Source organism: Bos grunniens, chromosome X (genome assembly GCF_055505025.1).
Source record: "Bos grunniens cultivar Pamir isolate PY7600 chromosome X, Bosgru_T2T1.0, whole genome shotgun sequence".
Classification (NCBI taxonomy): domain Eukaryota; kingdom Metazoa; phylum Chordata; class Mammalia; order Artiodactyla; family Bovidae; genus Bos; species Bos grunniens.
In genome coordinates, this window is record NC_141194.1 from 67,459,916 (window position 1) to 67,486,100 (window position 26,185).

Genomic DNA, 26,185 nt, shown 5'->3' on the forward strand with positions numbered 1-26,185 from the left:
GCGCCAAAGAATTGATGCTTTTGCTTTTCAACTGTGGTGTTGGAGAAGACTCTTGAGCGTCCCTTGGACTGCAAGGAGATCCAACCAGTCCATTCTAAAGCAGATAAGCCCTGGGTATTCTTTGGAAGGAATGATGCTAAAGCTGAAACTCCAGTACTTTGGCCACCTCATGCGAAGGGTTGACTCATTGGAAAAGACTCTGATGCTGGGAGGGATTGGGGGCAGGAGGAGAAGGGGATGACAAAGGAGGAGATGGCTGGATGGCATCACGTGAGTTTGAGTGAACTCCAGGAGTTGGTGATAGACAGGGAGGCCTAGCGTGCTGCAATTCATGGGGTCGCCAAGAGTCGGACACGACTGAGAGATTGAACTGAACTGAATATCTAGATTATATTGAAACATCCCCAATTGTCATATGGGATCTTAATAAATATTTGTTGAACAAGTAAATGATAAATAGATGAACATAAATGTCTAACAGTATACTTCCCAAACTATGAAACATGATCTTCCTTTTTAGAAACATTAGAATTACTTGCCAAAAAACCCCTTGGTTTTCTTTTCCCTTTTAAGGACCTTTATCCATTTATTTATTCTTGTCATTTAATCATCAAGGTAACTTTTTGATACAGGCAGTATTAACCCCATTTAATAGGGGAAGAAACTGGGGACTGAGAAAGGTCAATTGCTGAATGTCACATAGGGAGGAATAAATAAGACTTTTTCATGTTCTCACTAGTTATTTTACATATTTGGAATCTTGAAAAATACTATAGATGATATTTGTAAAGTAGTAATAGCATTACAGACAGAGAGAAAATAGCCTTAGTTTTCAAATTTTATAAGGTGAATTAATCAGCTAGTATTGTTCCACTCATGCAGAAGAAAACTAACAATAAGACTCCATAGTGAATATCACCAAAGAAAAATGAAGACATATCTCTGCACAAACACTTGTACAAGAATTTTCATAGCAGATTTACTCATAATAGCTGAGTACTGGAAACAATCCAAATGAGCATCAACTGGTAAATGATAAACAAATTATGATATTCATACAATGAAATACTACTCAGCAATAAAAGGAATGAAATACACAAGAATGTGAATGAGTCTCAAGAATATTATGCTGAATAAAAGAAGCCAGATACAACAGTACATACTGTGATTCCATTTATACAAAATTCTAGAGTAGGTAGAACTAATCAACAGTAGAAAACTCTTAAAATAGTGGTTGTCTTTCGTGGTGGTGGTGGGAATGATTGGGAAGGAGCATGAGAGAACTTTCTGTGGTGTGGTAATGTTTACAGAAGTTTTGGTTACACAGGTGTATACATTTGTCAACACACTGAATCTGTTAATTGTCAAAACACTTAAGATCTGTGCATGTTTTTTGTATGTAAATTTCACCCAAAAAAGAATAATAAAATATTTAGGTGGATCTTGGGTACTTTTCCATGGGGATGGTCTTGATCCCTGTCTCCTGTACAATGTCATGAACCTCTGTCCATAGTTCATCAGGCACTCTATCTATCAGATCTAGTCCCTTAAATCTATTTCTCACTTCCACTGTATAATCATAAGGGATTTGACTTAGGTCATATCTGAATGGTCTAGTGGTTTTCCCTACTTTCTTCAATTTCAGTCTGAATTTGTCAATAAGGAGCTCATGATCTGAGCCACAGTCAGCGACCGGTCTTGTTTTTGCTGACTGTATAGAGCTTCTCCATCTTTGGCTGCAAAGAATATAATCAATCTGATTTCAGTGTTGACCATCTGGTGATATCCATGTGTAGAGTCTTCTCTTGTGTTGTTGGAAGAGGGTGTTTGCTATGACCAGTGCGTTCTCTTGGCAAAACTCTATTAGCCCTTGCAGTGCTTCATTCTGTATTCCAAGGCCAAATTTGCCTGTTACTCCAGGTGTTTCTTGACTTCTTACTTTTGCATTCAAGTCCCCTATAATGAAAAGGACATCTTTTTTGGGTGTTAGTTCTAAAAGGTCTTGTAGGTCTTCATAGAACCATTCAACTTCAGCATTACTGGTTGGGGCATAGACTTGAATTACTGTGATATTGAATGGTTTGCCTTGGAAATGAACAGAGATCACTGTCGTTTTTGAGATTGCATCCAAGTACTGTATTTCAGACTCTTTTGTTGACCATGATGGATACTCCATTTCGTCTGAGGGCTTCCTGCCCGCAGTAGTAGATATAATGGTCATCTGAGTTAAATTCACCCATTCCAGTCCATTTTAGTTCACTGATTCCTAGAATGTCGACGTTTACTCTTGTCATCTCCTGTTTGACCACTTCCAATTTGCCTTGATTCATGGACCTGACATTCCAGGTTCCTATGCAATATTGCTCTTTACAGCATCAGACCTTGCTTCTATCACCAGTCACATCCACAACTGGGTATTGTTTTTGCTTTGGCTCCATCCCTTCATTCTTTCTGGAATTGTTTATCCACTTATCTCCAGTAGCATATTGGGCACCTACTGACCTGGGGAGTTCCTCTTTCAGTATCCTATCATTTTGCCTTTTCATGTTGCTCACGTGGATCTCAAGGCAAGAATACTGTAGGGGTCTGCCATTCCCTTCTCCAGTGGACCACATTCTGTCAGAGACCTCTCCACCATGAAATGCAAAAAAGCAAAATGGCTGTCTCAGGAGGCCTTACAAATAGCTGTGAAAAGAAGAGAAGCAAAAAGCAAAGGAGAAAGGAAAGATCTAAGTATCTGAATGCAGAGTTCCAAATAATAGCAAGAAGAGATAAGAAAGCCTTCCTCAGTGATTAATGCAAAGAAATAGAGGAAAACAACAGAATGGGAAAGACTAGAGATCCCTTCAAGAAAATTAGAGATACCAAGGGAACATTTCATGCAAAGATGGGCTTGATAAAGGACACAAATGGTATGGACCTAACAGAAGCAGAAGATATTAAGAAGAGGTGGCAAGAATACACAGAAGAACTGTACAAAAAAGATCTTCATGACCAAGAAAATCATGATGGTATGATTACTCACCTAGAGCCAGACATCCTGGAATGTGAAGTCAAGTAGGCCTTAGAAAGCATCACGAACAAAGCTAGTGGAGGTGATGGAATTCCAGTTGAACTATTTCAAATCCTGAAAGATGATGCTGTGAAAGTGCTGCACTCAATATGCCAGCAAATTTGGAAAACTCAGCAGTGGCCACAGGACTGGAAAAGGTCAGTTTTCATTCCAATCCCAAAGAAAGGCAATGCCAAAGAATGCTCAAACTACCGCACAATTGCACTCATCTCACACGCTAGTAATGCTCAAAATTCTCCAAGCCAGGCTTTAGCAATACGTGAATCGTGAACTTCCAGATGTTCAAGCTGGTTTTAGAAAAGGCAGAGGAAGCAGAGATCAAATTGCCAACATCCGATGGATCATCGGAAAAGCAAGAGAATTCCAGAAAAATATCTATTTCTGCTTTGACTTTGCCAAAGCCTTTGACTGTGTGGATCACAAAAAACTGTGGAAAATTCTTCAAGAGATGGGAATACCAGACCACCTGACCTGCCTCTTGAGAAACCTATATGCATATCAGGAAGCAACAGTTAGAACTGGACATGAAACAACAGACTGGTCCCAAATAGGAAAAGGAGTACGTCAAGGCTGTATATTGTCACCCTGCTTATTTAACTTATATGCAGAGTACATCATGAGAGACACTGGGCTGGAAGAAGCACAGCTGGAATCAAGATTGCCAGGAGAAATATCAATAACCTCAGATATGCAGATGACACCACCCTTATGGCAGAAAGTGAAGAGGAACTAAAAAGCCTCTTGATGAAAGTGAAAGAGGAGAGTGAAAAAGTTGGCTTAAAGCTCAACATTCAGAAAATGAAGATCATGGCATCTGGTCCCATCACTTCATGGGAAATAGATGGGGAAACAGTGGAAACAGTGTCAGACTTTGTTTGGGCTCCAAAGTCACTGCAGATGGTGACTGCAGCCATGAAATTAAAAGACACTTACTCCTTGGAAGGAAGTTGTGACGAACCTAGGTAACATATTCAAAAGCAGAGACATTACCTTGTCAACAAAGGTCCGTGTAGTCAAGGCTGTGGTTTTTCCAGTGGTCATGTATATGGATGTGAGAGTTGGACTGTGAAGAAAGCTGTGCACCAAAGAATTGATGCTTTTGCTTTTCAACTGTGGTGTTGGAGAAGACTCTTGAGAGTCCCTTGGACTGCAAAGAGATCCAACCTGTCCATTCTAAAGATCAGCCCTGGGTATTCTTTGGAAGGAATGATGCTAAAGCTGAAACTCCAGTACTTTGGCCACCTCATGGGAAGAGTTGACTCATTGGAAAAGACTCTGATGCTGGGAGGGATTGGGGGCAGGAGGAGAAGGGGACGACAGAGGATGAGATGGCTGGATGGCATCACCGACTCAATGGATGTGAGTTTGAGTGAACTCCAGGAGATGGTGATGGACAGGGAGGCCTGGTGTGCTGCGACTCATGGGGTCACAAAGAGTCGGACACGACTGAGCCACTGAACTGAACTGGGTACTTTGGAATGCATCAAAAAATAAGATGGGATTTCTGTTGTGGTCCAGTGGTTAAGAATACACCTGCCAATGCAGGCGACATGGATTTGATCCCTAGTCCAGGAAGATCCCACATGCTGAAGAGCAACTAAGCCCATGCGTCACTACTACTGAAGCTTGCACTCCTCAACAAGAGAAGGCACTGCAATAAGCAGCCCATGCAATACCAGGAAGAGTGGCCCCCACTCCCTGCAACTAGAGAAAGCCTGCATTCAGGAATGAAGACCCAGAATAGCCATAAATAAATATTTAAAAAATAAGATGGCTTGCCATCATTTAAAAGTCTACAAATAACAAATGCTGGAGAGGATGCATATGGAGAAAAGGGAGCCCTCCTACTCTGTCTGTGGGAATGTAAATTCATATGGCCACTATGGAGAGCAGTTGGAGGTTCCTTAAGAAACTAAAAATAGAACTACCGTATGACCCAGCAATCCCACTCCTGGGCACATATCTGGAGAAAACCATACCTCAAAAAGATACATATACCCCAATGTTCATTGCAATACTATTTACAATAGCCAAGACATGGAAGCACCCTAAATGTCCATCAATAGACAAACGATCAAAGAAGTTGTGGCACACAATGTAATACTACTCAGACATAAAAAGGAATGAAATAATGCCATTTGCAGCAACATGGATGGACCTAGAGATGATCATACTAAATGAAGTCAGACAAAGACAAATACCATATGATATCACACGTGTGGAATCTGAAATAAAATACAAATAATTTATTTACAAACAGAAACAGACTCACAGTCATAGAAAACAAATTTATGATTACCAAAGGGAAACGTTGTGGGGAATAGATAAATTAGAGGTTTGGGATTAGCAGATACAAACTACTATATATAAAATAAACAATAAGGACCTACTGTATAGCATAGATAACTGTATTTAGTGTCCTGTAATAAACTGTAATGGAAAAGAATATGAAAAAGAAAATATATACATTTGTATATGTTTAACTGAATCACTTTGCTATACATCAGAAACTAACACAAAATTGTAAATCAACTATACTTCAATAAAATTTTTTTTACAAAGATAGCCTGATGGATGATGGATAGAGGAATGGATTTGTAGACAGATACCCAATAAAGCGATATAGTTAAATGTTAGTGGTAGACTCCAGTGGTGGGTATACAGATGTTTATAAGATAATTATTCCATAAATATTTGACATTTTTTATACTGTGTTGAGAAAAAAACTCCATGGTGTTTCTCAGAAGAAAGAAGGGAAAAGTGGGCTAGACTGAGGATCTCTTTCTGAGATCCTTGTAGATCTGCCTCCCTAAATGACTTTGGATGAACTGACCTCCACTCCCAGTTCTTGTGTAAACTGGTAGCTTCTTGGCCATATCAACAAGCATCTGCTTCTGGACCTCAGGTCTCTCTTCATTTTCATAGCGCTCCTTGTCTGTATAGGACAAGTGGAACTGCAAGGAAAAGTGAGAGGCAAGACTTACTTTCCAAGGTTCACAGAAAAGATTAAAGACAACAACAACATCTATTTAGATGAAAATATTTGTTACCTACCCTTTGATATTCAGGTACCAATTTGGCTTATAACTTTCTCTGGATAATTATCTCATTTATCTTATCTGGCTTTTATCTCAATATTCATAACTCTGTGTGATAGGTAATATTGTTTTATAACCTAAGAAAATAAAATCTAAGTATCTTGTCTATGGTCATACTCAACTCAACTAGTAAAAGCAGCAAAACTAAGACCCAAACCAATTCACCAAGACTTATGCCATTTCCACTCCACTATACCATAATATGATGTTGCATGTTAATAAGTGATACCTTGCTGCCAACAGTGTCAGACTTTATTTTTTGGGCTCCAAAATCACTGCAGATGGTGACTGCAGCCATGAAATTAAAAGACGCTTACTCCTTGGAAGGAAAGTTATGACCAACCTAGAGAGCATGTTCAAAAGCAGAGACATTACTTTGTCAACAAAGGTCCGTCTAGTCAAGGCTATGGTTTTTCCAGTGGTCATGTATGGATGTGAGAGTTGGACTGTGAAGAAGGCTGAGCGCCGAAGAATTGATGCTTTTGAACTGTGGTGTTGGAGAAGACTCTTGAGAGTCCCTTGGACTGCAAGGAGATTCAACCAGTCCATTCTAAAGAAGATCAGCCCTGGGTGTTCTTTGGAAGGAATGATGCTAAAGCTGAAACTCCAGTACTTTGGCCACCTCATGCGAAGGGTTGACTCTTTGGAAAAGACCCTGATGCTGGGACGGATTGGGGGCAGGAGGAAAAGGGGACGACGATGGCTGGATGGCATCACCAACTCGATGGACGTGAGTTTGAGTGAACTTCGGCAGTTGGTGATGGACAGGGAGGCCTGGCATGCTGCGATTCATGGGGTCACAGAGTCAGACATGACTGAGCGACTGAACTGAACCGAACTGAACCTTGCTGCCAGGATCCTGTTGATAATAAACTATGCTTTTTATTAAGTTGTGAGTATTCTTCATAGGTGTCCTCTTGGAGAAGTTGGATGAGACTACTTGCAACGTTGTGTATTCTAATTTTGCAAATGAATAGATAATTGGATATTTTCACTATTTCAGAAGTTTTTAGTCTGGTATGGAGCTTGTTGCCATGTTTGTCCCACACTTTGCTAATCTTGCCAAAAAAAAAGGGCAATGATTTTCCAAAGTAATACAGACCTGTAAGTTTTCTTCTGTTTGGGCCAAACTATAGCAGAGGTGAAAAAGAAAAAGACCTGTGATCAGATTTTCTGGGTTTTAACTTCATCTCTGCCATTTAATAGTTCAAAAATCACTTTGGAAAATCAGACAGTTTCAACCTAAGTTTCTTCATCTGTAAGATAGATGAAATAATACTTACTTCACAAGATTGGTGTAAGATTGCTGGGTAATAAATAACCAGTAACTAAATGTCTCTTTTACAAGTAAAATTTCTTAAATCATTCAAATATTTGATATTGCCAATCTTTAAACTTTTAACTATCCTAGACAGCATGTAGTAATGTTACTGTGATCTTAATTTGCACTCCTTTGACTACTAATGACATTCAGCACCGTTTTGAGTTTATTGCCCATTTGGGTATCTACCTGTGAAATGCCTATTCAAACCTTTTGTCCATTAGAAGTAATTGGGTTACATGTCTTTTTAAATTATTGATTTGTATTGTAATGATTTGAGTAATTTATATATTTTGGATACTAGTCCTTTGTTGAACGTTTTGTAAAATTCTGTGGCTTTCCCCTTTACTTCCTTTATGGTGCATTTTGAGGATGAGAAAATCCTGGTGGGAATGTAGAGTTATGCAACCACTTTGGAAAACTGTTTAACATTATCTATGTAGGCTAAATATATGCCGGCTCTATGACTCAGGAATTCCATTCCCAGTTATATACCTAAGAGAAATGAGTGTGTGTGCGTGTTTATGTTTGTGTGTATTCCAAAAGACAGGTATAAGATCATTCATAGCAGCTTTATTCATAACAGAAAAAATGGAAATAAGTGTCCCTTAATTGGTGAATTGATAAATAAATTGTGATAAAAGAGAATAACTAATAAAAGTAAAAGGGAATGAACAACTGAAACATGCATCAGTATGAATGAATCTGGAAAACATTACCCTGAGTGAAAGGCTTACACACAACAGTATATACTATGATTCTTTTTTTGTGTGAGGTTCAAGAATAGGCAAAATTAATCCATGGTGGTTATCTCTGAGAGGAAATTGATTTGGAAAGGATATGAAGGAGATTTCTGAGGTGTTAGAAACATTTAAAATCTTAACATGGATAGTGATTATATGGGTGTAAATGTAGGTAAAATTTACGTAACCATACATTTTACAGCTTAGTTCTTGGAAAGAGTATGTATTTATACATCAATAAAATAGTAAAACAAATAAATTAATAAAATATTTAAGATAACTTAATGTATCTAACTTTAAAAACTAGAAAGGTATAAAGTCAAACACTATTTTAAGAACCATACCTGTGGTACATTTTTATGGTATCATGTTATTCTAAAGTAGACTGACTGCCTGTGAGTATGTGGAAATGCATAGGGGAATTTTTGGCTATCACAATAAACATAGTGCACTACAGGCATTTAACAGGTGGAGGCCCAGGTAGCCAAGGATTCTGCGATGAACCTTACAGACACACACATTAAGACATTTTGCAGCCAGAAGTCTGTAGATCAATATTATAAAATGTTAACTAAATAACGCAAATTTAATATAAAAACAAATGGCAATTTTGTTTTCTTATAAGAAAAAATTATATTAATTGGAAAGTGTAAAGTTTTATTTTTTAATTTATTTTTATCTTTTTATTGAAGTATAGCTGATTTAAAAGTATAAAGTTTTAAACAATTCTTGCTAATGTGGATAATTAAAAATAGCACCTTGAGGGATGTTCTTGGGACTGTAACTTTGTCGTCTTATACTGTTCCAGCTTGAAAAGCAGAGACAATATTGTTACAGCTTGTATGTGATGAAACCTTGTGGTTGTACAACAAGTAGGCTTTGGTTTAGAATAAGATGTCATGCCTGGATGTCCTATTTCTGGCACTAAGCAAATGTTTTTAATGATTAGAATGCAATGAGCCAGCAAATGTGTTTTAAGTAGGACAACTGGTGATAAATCAGGATGTATTTGGTATTCAGTTCAGTTCAGTCTCTCAGTCACGTCCGACTCTTTGCGACCCCATGAATTGTAGCACGCCAGGCCTCGCTGTCCATCACCAACTTCCGGAGTTCACCCAAACTCATGTCCATCGAGTTGGTGATGCTATCCAGACATCTCATCCTCTGTATTTGGTATTAGAGAAATTAATATTATGGCTATCAAATAGGCCCAAATGATTCACCTTTTTTATATGGGAGTGTAGATTATGCAACCACTTTGGGAAACTTTGGCATTATCTCTGTGGTGTTGGAGAAGACTCTTGAGAGTCCCTTAGACTGCAAGGAGATCCAGCCAGTCCATTCTAAAGGAGATCAGTCCTGGATGTTCTTTGGAAGGAATGATGCTAAAGCTGAAACTCCAGTACTTTGGCTACCTCATGCAAAGAGTTGACTCATTGGAAAAGACTCTGATGCTGGGAGGAATTGGGGGCAGGAGGAGAAGGGGACGACAGAGGATGAGATGGCTGGATGGCATCACTGACTCAATGGACGTGAGTTTGAGTGAACTCCAGGAGATGGTCATGGACAGGGAGGCCTGGCGTGCTGCAATTCATGGGGTCGCAAAGAGTCAGACACGATGAGCGACTGAACTGACTGACCTAAGCAAAACATATGCCAAAATATTCACTTTTTATTTTTTCCAATTAAAAATGATGAACTGTTACTGCTAAGTCATTTCAGTTGTGTCCGACTCTGTGTGACCCCATAGACGGCAGCCCACCAGGCTCCCCTGTCCCTGAGATTCTCCAGGCAAGAACACTGGAGTGGGTTGCTATTTCCTTCTCCAGTGCATGAAAGTGAAAAGTGAAAGTGAAGTCGCTCAGTTGTAACCGACTCTTAGCGACCCCATGGACTGCAGCCTACCAGGCTCCTCCATCCATGGGATTTTCCAGGCAAGAGTATTGAGTGGGTTACCATTTCCTTCTCCAGGGGTTATGTATGGGGGGGGGGTCTTCTTTTTGCCTTCTCCGAAAAATGATGAACATGTGGCCTTAAATGTTAGACATTTGCAGTGATTAGCTAAATCCATGCTGATTATCATCATCCATGCTGATTTCCCCAGCAATCTTTTATGTGTGGTTATTCTCCATTTTTTTGTTCCACTGTGTTGCTTCAGGTTCTAAAATTAGACACTTGAGCCCTCCAAGGGATATTTTCATTTATGTATAGCTGTCAGTTGTTTTTTTGTGGGGAGTGGATAGAGGCTGGTATCTTCTACTCTGCCATCTTTCTGACATCACTCAGTCAAATCTTTTTCTTCTTTTTTCTTCCTTTCATTTTCAACCTATTTACGTCTTTGGTTCTAAAGTGAGCCACTTATAGACAGCATCAGTTCAGTTCAGTTCAGTCGCTCAGTCCTGTCCGACTCTTTACGACCCCATGAATTGCAGCATGCCAGGCCTCCCTGTCCATCTCCAACTCCTGGAGTTCACCCAGACTCACGTCCATAGAGTCAGTGATGCCATCCAGCCATCTCATCCTCTGTCATCCCCTTATCCTCCTGCCCCCAATCCCTCCCAGCATCAGAGTCTTTTCCAATGAGTCAACTCTTCACATGAGGTGGCCAAAGTACTGGAGTTTCACCTTTAGCATCATTCCTTCCAAAGAAATCCAGATAGATAATAATATTTATCTATTATGCAAATATCTGCCTTTTAATGAAATATTTATATTTAAGTAAACATATTTCAAATCATTACTCATAAAAAACTTTTGCCATTTTCTACTTTCTATATGTGTAATGTCTCATGTTCCTCAATTCTTGCATTACTACCTTACTTTGTGTTTTATAAAAATTTATTGGAACAGAATTCATTTACAATGTTGTATTAATTTCTGGCATACAGCAACGTGATTTGGTTATGCATGTGAAGTTGCTCAGTCGTGTCTGACTCTTGGCGACTCCATGGACTGTGGCCTACCAGGCTTCTCCATCCATGGGATTTTCCAGGCAAGAATACTGGATTGGGTTGCCATTTCCTTCTCCAGGGGATCTTCCCGACCCAGGGATTGAACCCAGGTCTCCCACATTGCAGGCAGATGCTTTACCATCTGAGCCATCAGGGAAGGCTTGGTTATGCATATATACATATATATATATACACACACACACACACACACATATATATATATATATATATTTACATTTTTTTGGATTCTTTTCTCATACAGGCGAACAGGTTATCATAGAATATTGAGTATAGTTCCCTGTGCTATACAGTAGGTCCTTGCTGGTTATCTATCTTGTGTGTAGTCACGTGTGTATGTTCATCCCAAGCTCCTGATTTATCCATCTCCACAATGTTTCCCCTTTGGCAACCATAAGTTTGTTTTTGATATCTGTAAGTTTGTTTCTGTTTTATAAATAAGTTCTTTGGTATCATTTAAAAAACTTAAGATTCCACATATGAGATATCATATGATATTTGTCTTTCTCTGTGTTTAATTTTATTTTGTATGTGTACAATTTTAAGTGGGAAAACTAAAATCAGTACTTTTCCTAATGTTAGGAGGCTGTTGAAATTTCTTCCGTTGTTTTATTTCCTACTTTGGAAACTAATCCATGTTACAGTAATCACATGTTATAAGTACCTGATATGATTAGTAATTTTTCATGTACCCTCCCAAATATTGCATGAAACACTTTCATTCAAGGGAACACAGTTTGAAAATGATCAATTTAACTATTGTAATTTTTCTCATTGTCTCACTGAGTTCTAAATTTTTACAGTTTCATAGAATTCAACTAGATGAGTCCTCAGAATCCAAGTGATTCCTTGTTTCGCTCATTATCTCAACAATGCAGGTAGTAGTTTCCTCCTTCAATAGACTATGTTAATTTTAACTTACATTTATCACTCCAAGTCCTTTTTAAAGATTACCTTGAATCTTTCTTTTGTAATGGAAGGTTATTTGCTCCTCTTTTTGCCCTCTTCTTGCCTTATTGGCATTTCTACTTTCCTTTGTCTTCAGTTTTTATGAAGTAACCAGTATTCTTACCTTTTGGTTTGGCTGTTGTGGGAGTGTAAAAATAGACTTCCAGTAGGTCCAGGTAAAGAACACAAAGATAGCATGGTAGAATATGAGGTAGATAACTGAAATTTAAGGGGAAAAAAATCAGCATTTATGTTATATTTTCACCCATTTCTGAGTTCAGAAAGATGTAAAGCTCAACAAAAAATCTCTGTTTTCCTATTACCAAGTATTTTCTAGTATTATTATGAAAGGTTAATTTTTACCTTTTCCCCACACAGTGACAGAAACAATTTATAATGCCAAATTTGGAATCAGAGACTTTCTGGGAGTTGCATATTTTAAAAGTTGCCACATGATCCTGGGAATAAAGGGGAAATGTCCCTTATGATAATGTGAGGGGGAGCTACTGTTGCCGATTGTCATTCTCTCTGCCACTATGCATACTAAAAGATAATAATGATAGTATTCACACAGTGCTATAGAGTTTACAATGTGCTTTCATAATGTTATCTAATTTTATTTTTTCAACACATTTGTGAGATAAGTAATAAGTAGATAAGCAATGAGATAAGTAATAAGTAGATAAGCAATGAGATAAGTAATAAGTAGATAAGCAATAAGGACAGTTGATCAACTATCAGGGTAGTCGATTATCCAAAGTCACACAGCTACTATACAATGTGCATGTGTGCTAAGTCATTTCAGTCATGTCTGACTCTTTGCGACCCTATGGACTGTAGCCCTCTAGGCTCCTCAGTTCATGGGATTCTCCAGGCGATAATACTGGAGTGGGTTCCCATGCCATCCTCCAGGGGATCTTCCAGATCCAAGGATCGAACCAGCGTCTCTTACGTCTCTTGCATTGGCAGGTGGGTTCTTACCAGGAGTGCCACCTGGGAGGCCTCCACTATACAGAGTAGCCAGGTCTTAAACACAGGGCTTCTGACTCTAAATCACAAGTTTTTCTCTTCAGTTGCCCCAGGGACTACACACTTTTGAAATGTGAGATGTAGTTTTGAGACATCTGTGGCTCCCCATCTCTTTTTATACTCTTTGTCTCCTAGATAGCTTTTCTGATACAGGAACATTCAGTATTCTCCAGAGCCATTTTGAGACTAAATGTCATTTTACTGTTTCATTGTGAATCCTTGTATGATAAAGTTTTATTACTTCAATCTATGAGGAAGACTCAAGGGAATGATGTGACTCGAGACCAAGTTAATAGGGCCGATTCTCTCACATATTTATAATAGAATGGAAAAAAGCTGGCACAGTGCTCTCAGCCCTGTGGTAGGATCTTTTTAATGGCTTGTTTTGTGTAATTATGAAATATCATTTCAAATTCAAGCAATAGAAAGCAAATGTCCACCACACACACATATATAACCTCCTCCCTCTCCCTCCTAAAGCAAAATACTTATTTTGTGTTTGATGTGTATCTTTCCAGATCCTCTATTTTCATGTCTATATATATATCAATGTACAAAAACAATACACATATGTAATTTTTGTTATAATAAAATTTTTTCATTGTATTTTGAAAGGTAATACATTCAAAAGGTTGAAAATAGTACACAGTGAAAAGTCTCCCTTCTATCCTTGTCCTTTAGCCATCCAGATTCCCTCCCTGGAAGCAACAAATGTCATACTGTCATGACTTTATTCTTCATCCTATCAGGTTTTATGAACATAAAGGCACCAAAACTATGGGCTTTTAAAAACAAATAGCACTGTTTTGCATTCTACTTCTATTTCACTTGCTATGAGTTGGAGAGCATTCCACTTAGTACAACTTGAGAGAGTGAGCTTCCTTATTTTCCTTTTAAAAAGCGACATGGATTAAGATTTAACAGAACTTTCCTGAAAGACACCTCTTCGCAAAAAAAGCCTCCATACAGAAAAGGAGGGAATCCCTCAAGAAACAGTTTCCACTGAGTCAGAGACCTCCATTGTGTTCTTGTGCACTGAAATTTGGAACTCAAGTTAAGGCCCTTTCATTTCTGGTGAAATTCCTCTTGGTAGATTCAACCTAGGCTGGTCTTTGGAGAGAGATCAAGCCCTGAGTCTCTGGAGAGGGAGCACTGACTCCTAGACACTAGACAACCAGAGAACTAACCCTGCTGCTGCTGCTGCTGCTGCTAAGTTGCTTCAGTTGTGTCCGACTCTGTGCGACCCCATAGATGGCAGCCCACAAGGCTCCCCCGTCCCTGGGATTCTCCAGGCAAGAACACTGGAGTGGGTTGCCATTTCCTTCTCCAATGCATGAAAGTGAAAAGTGAAAGTGAAGTCACTCAGTCGTATCCGACTCTTCACGACCCCATGGACTGCAGCCTACCAGGCTCCTCCGTCCATGGGATTTTCCAGGCAAGAGTACTGGAGTGGGTTGCCATTGCAGAGGAATGTCAAATAGTGAGAACTCACACAAAGGAAACCACTGAATACAAGATCTGGCATCACCCAACCACCAGTAGCACCCTGTGCAGGACGCCTCATCTAAACAACAAACAAAACAAAAATACAAACGTAATCATCAGCAGACAGGATAACCACCTCACTCAGTTTGCCCATGAGAGGAAAAACAAACAAAAGCTCAGCACAAATATCACCCTAATTGAAGCTTACACAAACCACTGGACCAAACTTAGGAGGGCAGAAACCAAAAGGAAGAAAGAATTCAACCTTGAAACCTGGGAAAAGGAGACCTCAAACACACTATGCTAAAAAAAAAAAAAAGAAAAAAAAATTTAAAGTCAGAGAAACTACACAAATGAAGGAACAAACTAGAAACATAGAAGTCCAAATAAATGAAGAGGAAATAGGCAAACTCCCTGAAAAATAATTCAGAAATAATGACAGTAAAGATGATAAAAAATCCTGAAAACAAAATGGAGAAAATGCAAGAATCAATTAACAAAGACCTAGAAGAATTAAAGAATAAACATACAGAAACAAACAACACAATCACTGAAATTAAAAATACTCTAGAAGGAATCAACAGCAGAATACCTAAAGCAAAAGAATGAATCAGTGAGCTGGAAGATAAAATGGTGGAAATAACTACTGAAGAGCAGAATAGAGTAAAAAGAATGAAAAGAACTGAGGACGGTCTCAGAGACCTCTGGGACAATATCAAATGCATCAACATTTGAATAACAGGGGTCCCAGAAAAAGAAGAGAAAAAGAAAGGGTATGAGAAAATTTTTGAAGATACTATAGTTGATAATTTCCCCAACATGGAAAAGGAAATAATCAAGTCCAAGAGGCACAAAGAGTCCCATACAGGATAAATCCAAGGAGAAACAATGCCAAGACACATACTAATCAAACTATGAAGACTAAACACAAAGAAAGAATATTAAAAGCAGCAAGGGAGAAAAAAGTGACATATAAGGGAAACCCCATACGTTTAACAGCTGATCTTTCAGCAGAAACTCTGCAGGCCACAGGGGAATGGCAGGGTATATTTAAAGTACTGAAAGGGAAAAATCTACAACCAAGGTTACTGTACCTGGCAAGGATTTCATTCAACATTGATGGAGAAATAAACAGCTTTTCAGACAAGCAAAAGTTAAGAGGATTCAGTACCACAAAACCAGCTTTACAACAAATGTTAAAGGGACTTATATAGCCCAGAAATACAAAGGAAGAAAAAAGATCTACAAAATCAACCCCAAACAATTAAGAAAATGACAATAGGAACACATATATCAATAATTACTTTAAATAGAAATGGATTAAATGCTCCAACCAAAAGACACAGACTAGCTGAAGGGATACAAAAATAAGACCCATAAATATCCTGTTTACAAGAAACCCACTTCAGACCTCAGGACACATATAGACTGAAAGTGAGAGGATGGAAAAATATATTCCATGCAAATGGGAAGCAAGAGAAAGCTGGAATAGCAATCCTCATATCAGACAAAATAGAGCTTAAAATAAAGAAGATTACAAGAGATAAGGAAGGCTACTACATAACGATCAACAGATCAATCCAAGAGAAAGACATAACAATTGTAAATACCTATGCACCCAACATAGGAGCACCTCAATACATAAGACAAACACTAACAGACATAAAAGGAGAAACTGACAGTAACACAATAATAGTAGGAGACTTTAACGCCCCACTCACACCAAAGGACAAATCATCAAAACAGAACATTAATAAGGAAACACAAGTATTAAATGGTACATTAGATGAGATGGATCTCATTGATATCTTCAGGACATTCCATCCAAATGCAGAAGAATACACCTTCTTCTCAAGTGCACATGGAACATTCTCCAGGATAGACCACATCCTGGGTCACAAATCAAACCTCAGTAAATTTAAGAAAATTGAAATCGTATTAAGCATCTTCTCCGACCACAATGCTATAAGACTAGATATCAATTGCAAGAAAAAAACTGTAAGAAACACAAACATATGGAGATTATACAACACATTTCTAAATAACCAACAGGCTACTAAAGAAATCAAAATGGAAATCAAAAAATTTCTAGACACAAATGACAATGAAAACCCAACAACTCAAAACCTATGGGATGCAGTGAAAGCAGTTCTAAGAGGGAAGTTTATAGCAATACAATCCTATCTCAAGAAACAAGAAAAACATCAAATAGACAACCTAACTTTACTCCTAAAACAACTGGAAAAAGAAGAACCAAAAAACCCACAAAAATTAGTAGAATGAAAGAAATCATAAAGATCCAAGCAGAAATAAATGAAAAAGAAAGAAACAATAGTAAAGATTAATAAAACTAAAAGCTGGTTCTTTGAGAAGATAAACAAAATTGATAAACCTTTAGCCAGACTCATCAAGAAAAAGAGAGAAAAATCAAATCAACAAAATTATAAATGATAAAGGAGAAGTTACAACATACAATGAAGAAATACAAAGGATTATAAGAGACTATTATGAACACCTATATGGCAATAAAATGGACAGATTCTTAGAAAAGTTCAATTTCTTCCAGATTCACCTGGAAGAAATGGACAGATTCTTAGCAAAGTTCAATCTTCCAAGACTGAAACAGGAAGAAATAGAAATTATGAATGACCCAATTACAAGCACTGAAATTGAAGCTGTGATAAAAAAAAAAAATCTTCCGAAAAACAAGCCCAAGACTAGGTGGCTTCACGGGAGAATTCTATCAAGCATTTAGAGAAGAGCTAATGCCTATCCTTCTAAAACTCTTTCAAAAACTTGCAGAGGAAGGAACACTTCCAAACTCATTCTACGAGGCCACCATCACCCTGATACCAAAATCAGACAAAGACAAAACAAAAAAAGAAAACTACAGGTCAATATCACTGATGAACATAGATGCAAAAATCCTTAACAAAATTTTAGCAAACAGAAGCCAGCAACACATCAAAAAGCTCATAAAACCATGATCAAGTTGGGTTTATTCCAGGGATGCAAGGATTCTTCCATATATGAAAATCAATCAATGTGATACACTGCATGAACAAATTGAAAGATAAATACCATATGATAATCTCAATAGATGCTGAAAAAATCCTTTGACAAAATTCAGCACCTATTCACAATGAAAACTCTTGAGAAAATGTGCATGAAAGGAATCTACCTCAACATAGTAAATGCCATATATGATAAGCCTACAGCAAACATTATTCTCTGTGGTGAAAAACTGAAAGCATTCCTCCTAAGATGAGGAAAAAGACAAGGGTCCTACCTAAGGAGACAGAAGAACTGTACACAGAAAATTACAAGACACTAATGAAAGAAATCAAGGATGTCATAAACAGATGGGAGAGATATTCCATGTTCCTGGATAGGAAGAATCAATATTGTGAAAATGACTATACTACCAAATGCAATCTACAGATTCAATGCAATCCCTATCAAATTACCAATGGCATTTTTCACAGAACTAGAAAAAAAATTCACAATTCATATGGAAACACAGAAGACTCCAAATAGCCAAAGCAGTCTTGATAAAGAATGGAGCTGGAGGAACAAACCTTCCTGACTTAAGATTATACTACAAAGCTACGGCCATCAAGACAGTATGGTATGGGCACACCAACAGAAATATAGACCAATGGAACAAGATAGAAAGCCCAGAAATAAACCTGTGCACCTATGGGTACCTTAGTTTTGACAAAGAAGGCAAGAATATACAATGGGGCAAAGACAGCCTCTTCAATAAATGGTGCTGGGAAAACTGGACAGCTACATGTAAGAGAATGAAATTAGAAGACTTCCTAACACTTTACATAAAGATAAACTCAAAATGGATTAAAGACCTAAATGTAAGACCAGAAACTATAAAACTCTTAGAGGAAAACATAGGCAGAACACTCGATGACATAAATCAAAGCAAGATCCTCTATGACCCACCTCCTAGAGTAATGGAAATAAAAACAAAAGTAAACAAGTAAGACCTGATTAAACTTAAAAGCTTTTGCACAGCAAAGGAAACTGTAAGCAAGGTGAAAAGACAACCCTCAGAATGGGAGAAAATAATAGCAAATGAAACTACTGACAAAGGATTAATTTCCAAAATATACAAGGAGCTCATACAATTCAATACCAGAAAAAGACAACCTAATCAAAACATGGGAAAAAGACCTAAACAGACATTTGTCCAAAGAAAACAAACATATGGCTAACAAACACATGAAAAGATACTCAACATTGCTCATTATTCAAGAAAGGGAAATCAAAGCTACAATGAGATATACCTCACACCAGTCAGAATGGCCATCATCAAAAAATCTACAAACAATAAATGTTGGAGAGAGTGTGGAGAAAAGGGAACACTCTTGCACTGTTGGTGGGAATGTAAATTGATACAGCCACTATGGAAGACGGTATGGAGATTTCTTAAAAAACTAGGAAGAAAAGTACTATATGACCCAGCAATCCCACTCCTAGGCATTTACCCTGAGGAAACCAAAATTGAAAAAGACACATGTATCCCATTGTTCACTGCAGCACTATTTACAATAGCTAGAACCTGGAAGCAACCTAGATGTCCATCGACAGATGAATGGATAAAGTTGTGGTACATATATACACAATGGAATATTACTCAGCCATAAAAAGGAACACAGTTGAGCCAGTTCTAATGAGGTGGATGAACCTAGAACCTATTATACAGAGTGATGTGAGTCAGAAAGAGAAAGATAAATATCATATTCTAATGCATACATATGAAATCTATAAAAATGGTACTGAAGAATTTATTTACAGGGAAACAATGGAGAAATAGACATAGAGAATAGACTTATGGGCACAGGGAGAGGGGAGGAGAGGGTGAAATGTATGGAAAGAGTAACGTGGAAACTTAAATTACCATATGTAAAATAGATAGCCAATGAGAATGTGCTGTATGGCTCAGGAACTGAAACAGTGGCTCTGTGTCAGCCTGGAGGGGTGGGGTGGGGAGGGAGATAGGAGGGAGGTTCAAAAGGGAGGGGATATATGTATACCTATGGCTGATTCATGTTGATGTTTGACAGAAAACAACAGAATTCTATAAAGCAATTATCCTTTAACAAAAAATAAGTTAATTAAAAAAAATTATCAGATTTTGTTTCATCCTTAACCTCTGCAGTGACTAAAGGACTTCCACTTCTTTATTCCCTTCTACACTGTTTTCATTTTATGAGATTCTATTACTTTTATAATTGAGAAAATAAAGTTTTGTTAAGTTCATCCTTGAGAAATTATTAAATAAATTATAGCATATCAACACCACGGAATACCTTGAGGTCATTAAAAAATTAAATATGTTTGTATATACTAATATTGAAGGACACCTATGATATATTATTAAGTGAAAAAAACTAAATCATAGGACAATATGCACAGTATCATCCAGATTAAAAATCAACCAATCCTATATAAATTATAGAAATCCATAATCATTTGTTTGTATGTAAATACACAGAGAAAGATCTAGAAGATATAAATCCAATCAAATATACTAGTTAACTGTGAATAGACATTGATGGGGTGGAGTCAATGTGAGGAAGACCTTTTTCTTATATATTTTTTATAGCTTGAATTTTCAATAAACATTATTTTTGTAACAAAATTATATTAATGTAAGTCAGTATATTGATATTACTATATTATATGTAATTATCATAATTACATTAATATTAAAATCAACATAATATTCTTTTAGAAGTGGGTTAGTGCATAAAGAGAGCTTTTGTCTGGTCCCCAAATCCTCCTTATAAAGTAATTTTACAATAATAAATATAAAACAGTGTGTTATACCCATGCAGTTACAATCAATTAATTTATAACAAAGGAGGCAAAAACATCTAAAAGAATGAAATTAGATCATTTTCTCACATCATATACAAAAATAAACTCAAAATGGATTAAAGACCTAAATGTAAGACTAGAAACCATAAAAATCCTAGAAGAGAATGTAGGCAGAACACTCTGACATAAATCATAGTAATATTTTTTGGATCTGTCTCCTAAGGCAAAGAAAACAAAAGCAAAAACAAACAAATGGGAACTAATTTAAATTATAAGCTTCTGCAGAGCAAATGAAATCACTAACTAAATGAAAAGACAACCTACCGAATGGGAGAACATATTTGCAAATGATAAAGGGTTAATATCCAAAATATGTAAATAGCTAATACAATTCAACATTAAAAAAAAAAAAAACAGCCAAGTAAAAAAAATGGGCAGAAGACTTAAATATTCATTTTTTCCAAAGAAGACATACAGGTGGTCAACAGGTACATGAAAAGCTGTTCAACATTGCTAATCATTAGAGAAATGAAAATCAAAACCACAATGAGATGTCACCTCACAACTATCAGAATGGCTATCATCAAAACGAACACAAATAATAAATGTTGGCAAGGATGTGGGAAAAAGGGAACCTTCATACACTGTTTGTAGGAATGTGAATTGGTGCATCTACTATGGAAAACAGAATGGAGGTTTCTCAAAGAAACTAAAACTAGAAGTATCACATGACCTAGCAATTTTACTTCCTGGGTATATATCGACAGAAAACAAAATCACTAATTTGAAAAGATACATGCACTCCAATGTTCATATGGGAACAACCTAAGTATCCATCAACAGAAGAACAAATACACACACACACACACACACACACACACAATATACATATATATATATATATACACACACACACACATATATATATATATATACATACAATGGTATACTACTCAGCCATAAAAAGAATGAAATTTTGCCTTTTGCAACAACAGGGATGGGCTTGGAGGGTATCATGCTTAGTGAAGTAAGTCAGACAGAGGAAGACAAATACTGTATGTTATCACTTATATGTAGAATCTAGGAAATAAAACACACTAGTGATTATAGTAAAAAAGAAACAAACTCACAGGTGTAGAGAACAGTCTAGTGATTACCAGTGGGAGAGAGAAGTGGGGAGGAGCAAGGAGGGGTAGGGGATAAAGAGGTACAAACTACTATGTATGAAATAAATAAGCAACAAGGATGTATTGTACAAGACAGAGATTGAGTATAATCTATAAAAATTTTGAATCACTATTGTACCTGACACTAATATAATATTATGAACCAACTACAATGTAATTTTTTTTAAAAAAAGGAAACAAGGTTGGTTTCTTCTGAGGCCTCTTCTCCTGGTTAGTAAATGGTGATCTTCCTGTCTCTTCACATGGTGTTCCCACTGTGTGTGTCTTTCTCCTAATCTCCTTTGTTTTTATAAGGACAGCAGTCATATTGGTTAAAGCCCACCCTAGCTACCTCATTTTTACTTAATTACTTCTTTAAAGATTCTACCTTGAAATACAGTCACATTCTAAGTTACTCGGGTATAGGATTTCAGCATATGAATTTTGAAGGAACACAATTAAGCCCATAACAGTTCTATTATTTAGAATTGCATCTATTTCTAAAAAAGTAGATAATTATAATCATTTTTAACTTTAAATGAGAAACTAGAGAATTTAGCATGCAAACATTCAAAATACAAATTAATTCTCACATAATGAGTTAAATGTTTGCTTAAACTGATTGATGGCCCTTTTTGGAGATGCACCACTGTGGTCAACACATTACTCTTGATTACATATGGATTGCCTTATAGATTGTGCCTAATCTCATTCCTAAATTCATCCCTTAGCCTCACTAATCCTTGGAGTCTACCAAATTTTTAACCTGAGGCTCATCCCATAGCCTCACTTCAGTGGTAGAGGAGCAAGACTTTCTACTCTAGATTTTCAAAATATAGATAGCATGATGCTGAATGAGATTATCCATGCAAAAAACTCTTATGAAAGCAAAATACATTATTATTCTTCTTTCTAGTACAGTGTATGAAAGAACATATGGACTCATGTCTTAAAAGAATTTTGGAGTTCTGTATAATCAAGGATGACATAATGTATAGTATCTGGACTGTGGTTCAGATGATCTGAGCTTTAGTCCTTTCTGTGCACTAGAATCATTTGATAAAATATTTATAAGGGCAGTAGTAGGAATAATAGTACTGAAATATACTATTTTTCTCAGAAGAAAGATCTTTTAGGTTTTTTCCAATGTTAATAACAATAGTATCTACTGTTACTTATTTTGTACTTAACATATGCCATGCACTATGCCAAGAGACTTATATACAACATCTCCTTTGGTGCTCCAAATAACCATGAAAGGTAGGTATTGTTATTCTCATTTTATGGAAGAAGAAAGTGAAATTTAGGTTAAGTTCCCCAAGGTCATATATATAGTAAGTGGCAAAGTCAAGATTTGATCCCTGGTACATCTGACACCAAAGTCTGCTAGTTTGCTACTTAATAGTACATTAGAGATTGAAATTTTATCAGAAACTATATTAGTTTCCTAGGGCTATCATAACAAATTATCACAAACTGGGTGACTTGAAACAACAGAAATTTATTTTCTTATAGTTCCGGAGACAAGAAGTCTGACATTAAGGTCTAGTTCCCTCTGAAGGCTCCTGGGGAGGATCCTTCCTTGCCTCTTCCCAGCTTCTGGCCACTCCTGGCAGTCTTTGGTGTTCCTTTGTGGTGACACAACTCTAATCTCTGCTTCTGTTTTCACATGGTCATCTTCCTTCTGTGTCTGTGTATTCAAAATTTTCTCTTCTTATAAGGACACCAGCCATAGGGTCCACCCTAAACCACTGTGACCTCATCTTGATTTCACCTGCAAAGACACTATTTTAAAATAAATTCACATCCACAGACTTTGGGTGGACATGAATTCTGGAGGGACACTCTTCACCCAGTAGGGGCACCATTAAGCAGATAAGAAATGGAAAAACCTGTACTATGTCTGACTAGGTTTTCTTAAGTTCTGAATAATGAATAAAAGGTTACATGATTTGAGGCTTTCATATCTTTGCTGCTTATATATGTTTTGTTTATGCCAAATAATGTTCCTACTGGCAGTCGTATGTTATTCTGTATTCTAATTTAATCAGTTCAGTTGAGTTGCTCAGTCGTGCCTGACTCTTTGAGAACTCATGGAATGCAGCACACCAGGCCTCCCTGTCCATCACCAACTCCTGGAGTCTACTCAAACTCATGTCCATTGAGTTGGTGATGTCATCCAACCATCTCATCCTCTGTCATCCCCTTCTCCTCCCACCTTCAATCTGTCCCAGCATCAGGGTCTTTTCAAATGAGTCAGTTCTTCAATCACGTGGCCAATGTATTGGAGTTTCAGCTTCAGCATCAGTCTTTCCAATGAACACCCAGGACAGATCTCCTTTAAGATGGACTGGTTGGATCTCCTTGCAGTCCAAGGGACTCTCAAGAGTCCTCCATCACTACAGTTTAAAAGCATCAATTCTTCAGAGCTCAGCTTTCTTTATAGTCCAACTCTCACATTCATACAGGACTACTGGAAAAACCATAGCCTTGACCAGATGGACCTTTGTCAGCAAAGTAATGTCTCTGCTTTTAACATGCTGTTTAGGTTGGTCATAACTTTCCTTCCAAGGAGTAAGTGCCTTTTAATTTCATGGCTACAATCACCATCCACAGTGATTTTGGAGTCCCCCAAAATAAAGTCTCACATTGTTTCTACTGTTTCCCCATCTATATGCCATGAAGCGATAGGACTGGATGCCATGATCTTAGTTTTCTGAATGTTGAGCTTTAAGCCAACTTTTTCACTCTCCTCTTTCACTTTCATCAAGAGGCTCTTTAGTTCCTGTTCACTTTCTGCCACAAGGGTGATGTCATCTGCATATCTGAGGTTATTGATATTTCTCCCAGCAATCTTGATTCCAGCTGTGCTTCCTCCAGCCTGGCATTTCTCATGATGTACTCTGCATATAAGTTACATAAGCAGGGTGACAATATACAGCCTTGACGTACTCCTTTTCCTATTTGGAACCAGTCTGTTGTTCCATGTCCAGTTCTAACTGTTGCTTCCTGACCTGCATATAGGTTTCTCAAGAGGCAGGTCAGGTGGTCTGGTATTCCCATCTCTCAGAATTTTCCCCAGTTTATTATGATCCACACAGTCAAAGGCTTTGGCATAGTCAATAAAGCAGAAATAGATGTTTTCTGGAATTCTCTTGCTTTTTCAATGATCCAGCAGATATTGGCAATTTGATCTCTGGTTCCTCTATTTTCTAAATCCAGCTTGACATCTGGAAATTCCTGGTTCACGTATTGCTGAAGCCTGGCTTGGAGAATTTTGAGCATTACTTTACTAGCGTGTGAGATGAGTGCAATTGTGTGGTAGTGTGAGCATTCTTTGGCATTGTCTTGCTTTGGGATTGGAATGAAAACTGACCTTTTCCAGTCCTGTGGCCAATGCTGAGTTTTCCAAATTTGCTGGCATATTGAGTGCAGCACTTTCACAGCATCATCTTTCAGGATTTGAAATAGCTCAACTGGAATTCCATCACTTCCATTAGCTTTGTTCGTGGTGATGCTTCCTAAGGCCCACTTGACTTCACATTCCAGGATGTCTGGCTCTAGGTGAGTGATTACACCATTGTGATTATCTGGGTCATGAAGATCTTTTTTGCATAGTTCTTCTGTGTATTCTTCCCACTTCTTCTTAATATCTTCTGCTTCTGTATGGTGTTAGAAAGTGTTCTAGTTTCATTCTTTTACAAGTGGTTGACCAGTTTTCCCAGTACCACTTGTTGAAGAGATTGTCTTTAATCCATTGTATATTCTTGCCTCCTTTGTCAAAGATAAGGTGTCCATATGTGTGTGGATTTATCTCTGGGCTTTCTATTTTGTTCCATTGATCAATATTTCTGTCTTTGTGCCAGTACCATACTGTCTTGATAACTGTGGCTTTGTAATAGAGCCTGAAGTCAGGTAGGTTGATTCCTCCAGTTCCATTCTTCTTTCTCAAGATAGCTTTGGCTATTCGAGGTTTTTTGTATTTCCATACAAATTGTGAAATTGTTTGTTCTAGCTCTGTGAAGAATACTGTTGGTAGCTTGATAGGGATTGCATTGAATCTATAAATTGCTTTGGGTAGTATACTCATTTTCACTATATTGATTCTTCCAATCCATGAACATGGTATATTTCTCCATCTATTAGTGTCCTCTTTGATTTCTTTCACCAGTGTTTTATAGTTTTCTATATATAGGTCTTTAGTTTCTTTAGGTAGACATATTCCTAAGTATTTTATTCTTTCCGTTGCAATGGTGAATGGAATTGTTTCCTTAATTTCTCTTTCTGTTTTCTCATTATTAGTGTATAGGAATGCAAGGGATTTCTCTGTGTTGATTTTATATCCTGCAACTTTACTATAATCATTGATTAGTTCTAGTAATTTTCTGGTGGAGTCTTTAGGATTTTCTATGTAGAGGATCATGTCATCTGCAAATAGCGAGAGTTTTACTTCTTCTTTTCCAATTTGGATTCCTTTTATTTCTTTTTCTTCTCTGATTGTTGTGGCCAAAACTT

The 26,185-nt window shown here is 37.3% G+C and overlaps 1 protein-coding gene across 10 annotated transcripts in view; it reads right to left on the reverse strand.

Moving 5' to 3' along the window:
* The window catches only part of ZDHHC15 (zDHHC palmitoyltransferase 15), a 98,466-nt gene that overhangs the window by 43,968 nt on the left and 28,313 nt on the right, over window positions 1-26,185 (reverse strand). For 8 of the 10 annotated variants that reach the window (XR_015159550.1, XR_015159547.1, XR_015159549.1 and 5 more), the window contains 2 exons: window positions 12,277-12,371; window positions 5,907-6,027 (listed from right to left, as the gene is read on the reverse strand). Coding sequence is in view for 3 of the 10 variants with exons in the window: in XM_086388997.1 (XP_086245123.1) it covers window positions 5,907-6,027; window positions 12,277-12,371 (216 nt within the window). In the remaining 7 variants the exon portion in view is untranslated. Of the gene's footprint in view, window positions 1-3,025; window positions 3,546-5,906; window positions 6,028-12,276; window positions 12,372-26,185 lie in introns of those variants that run through there. The other 2 variants (XR_015159552.1, XM_086389000.1) reach the window with 2 other exon arrangements.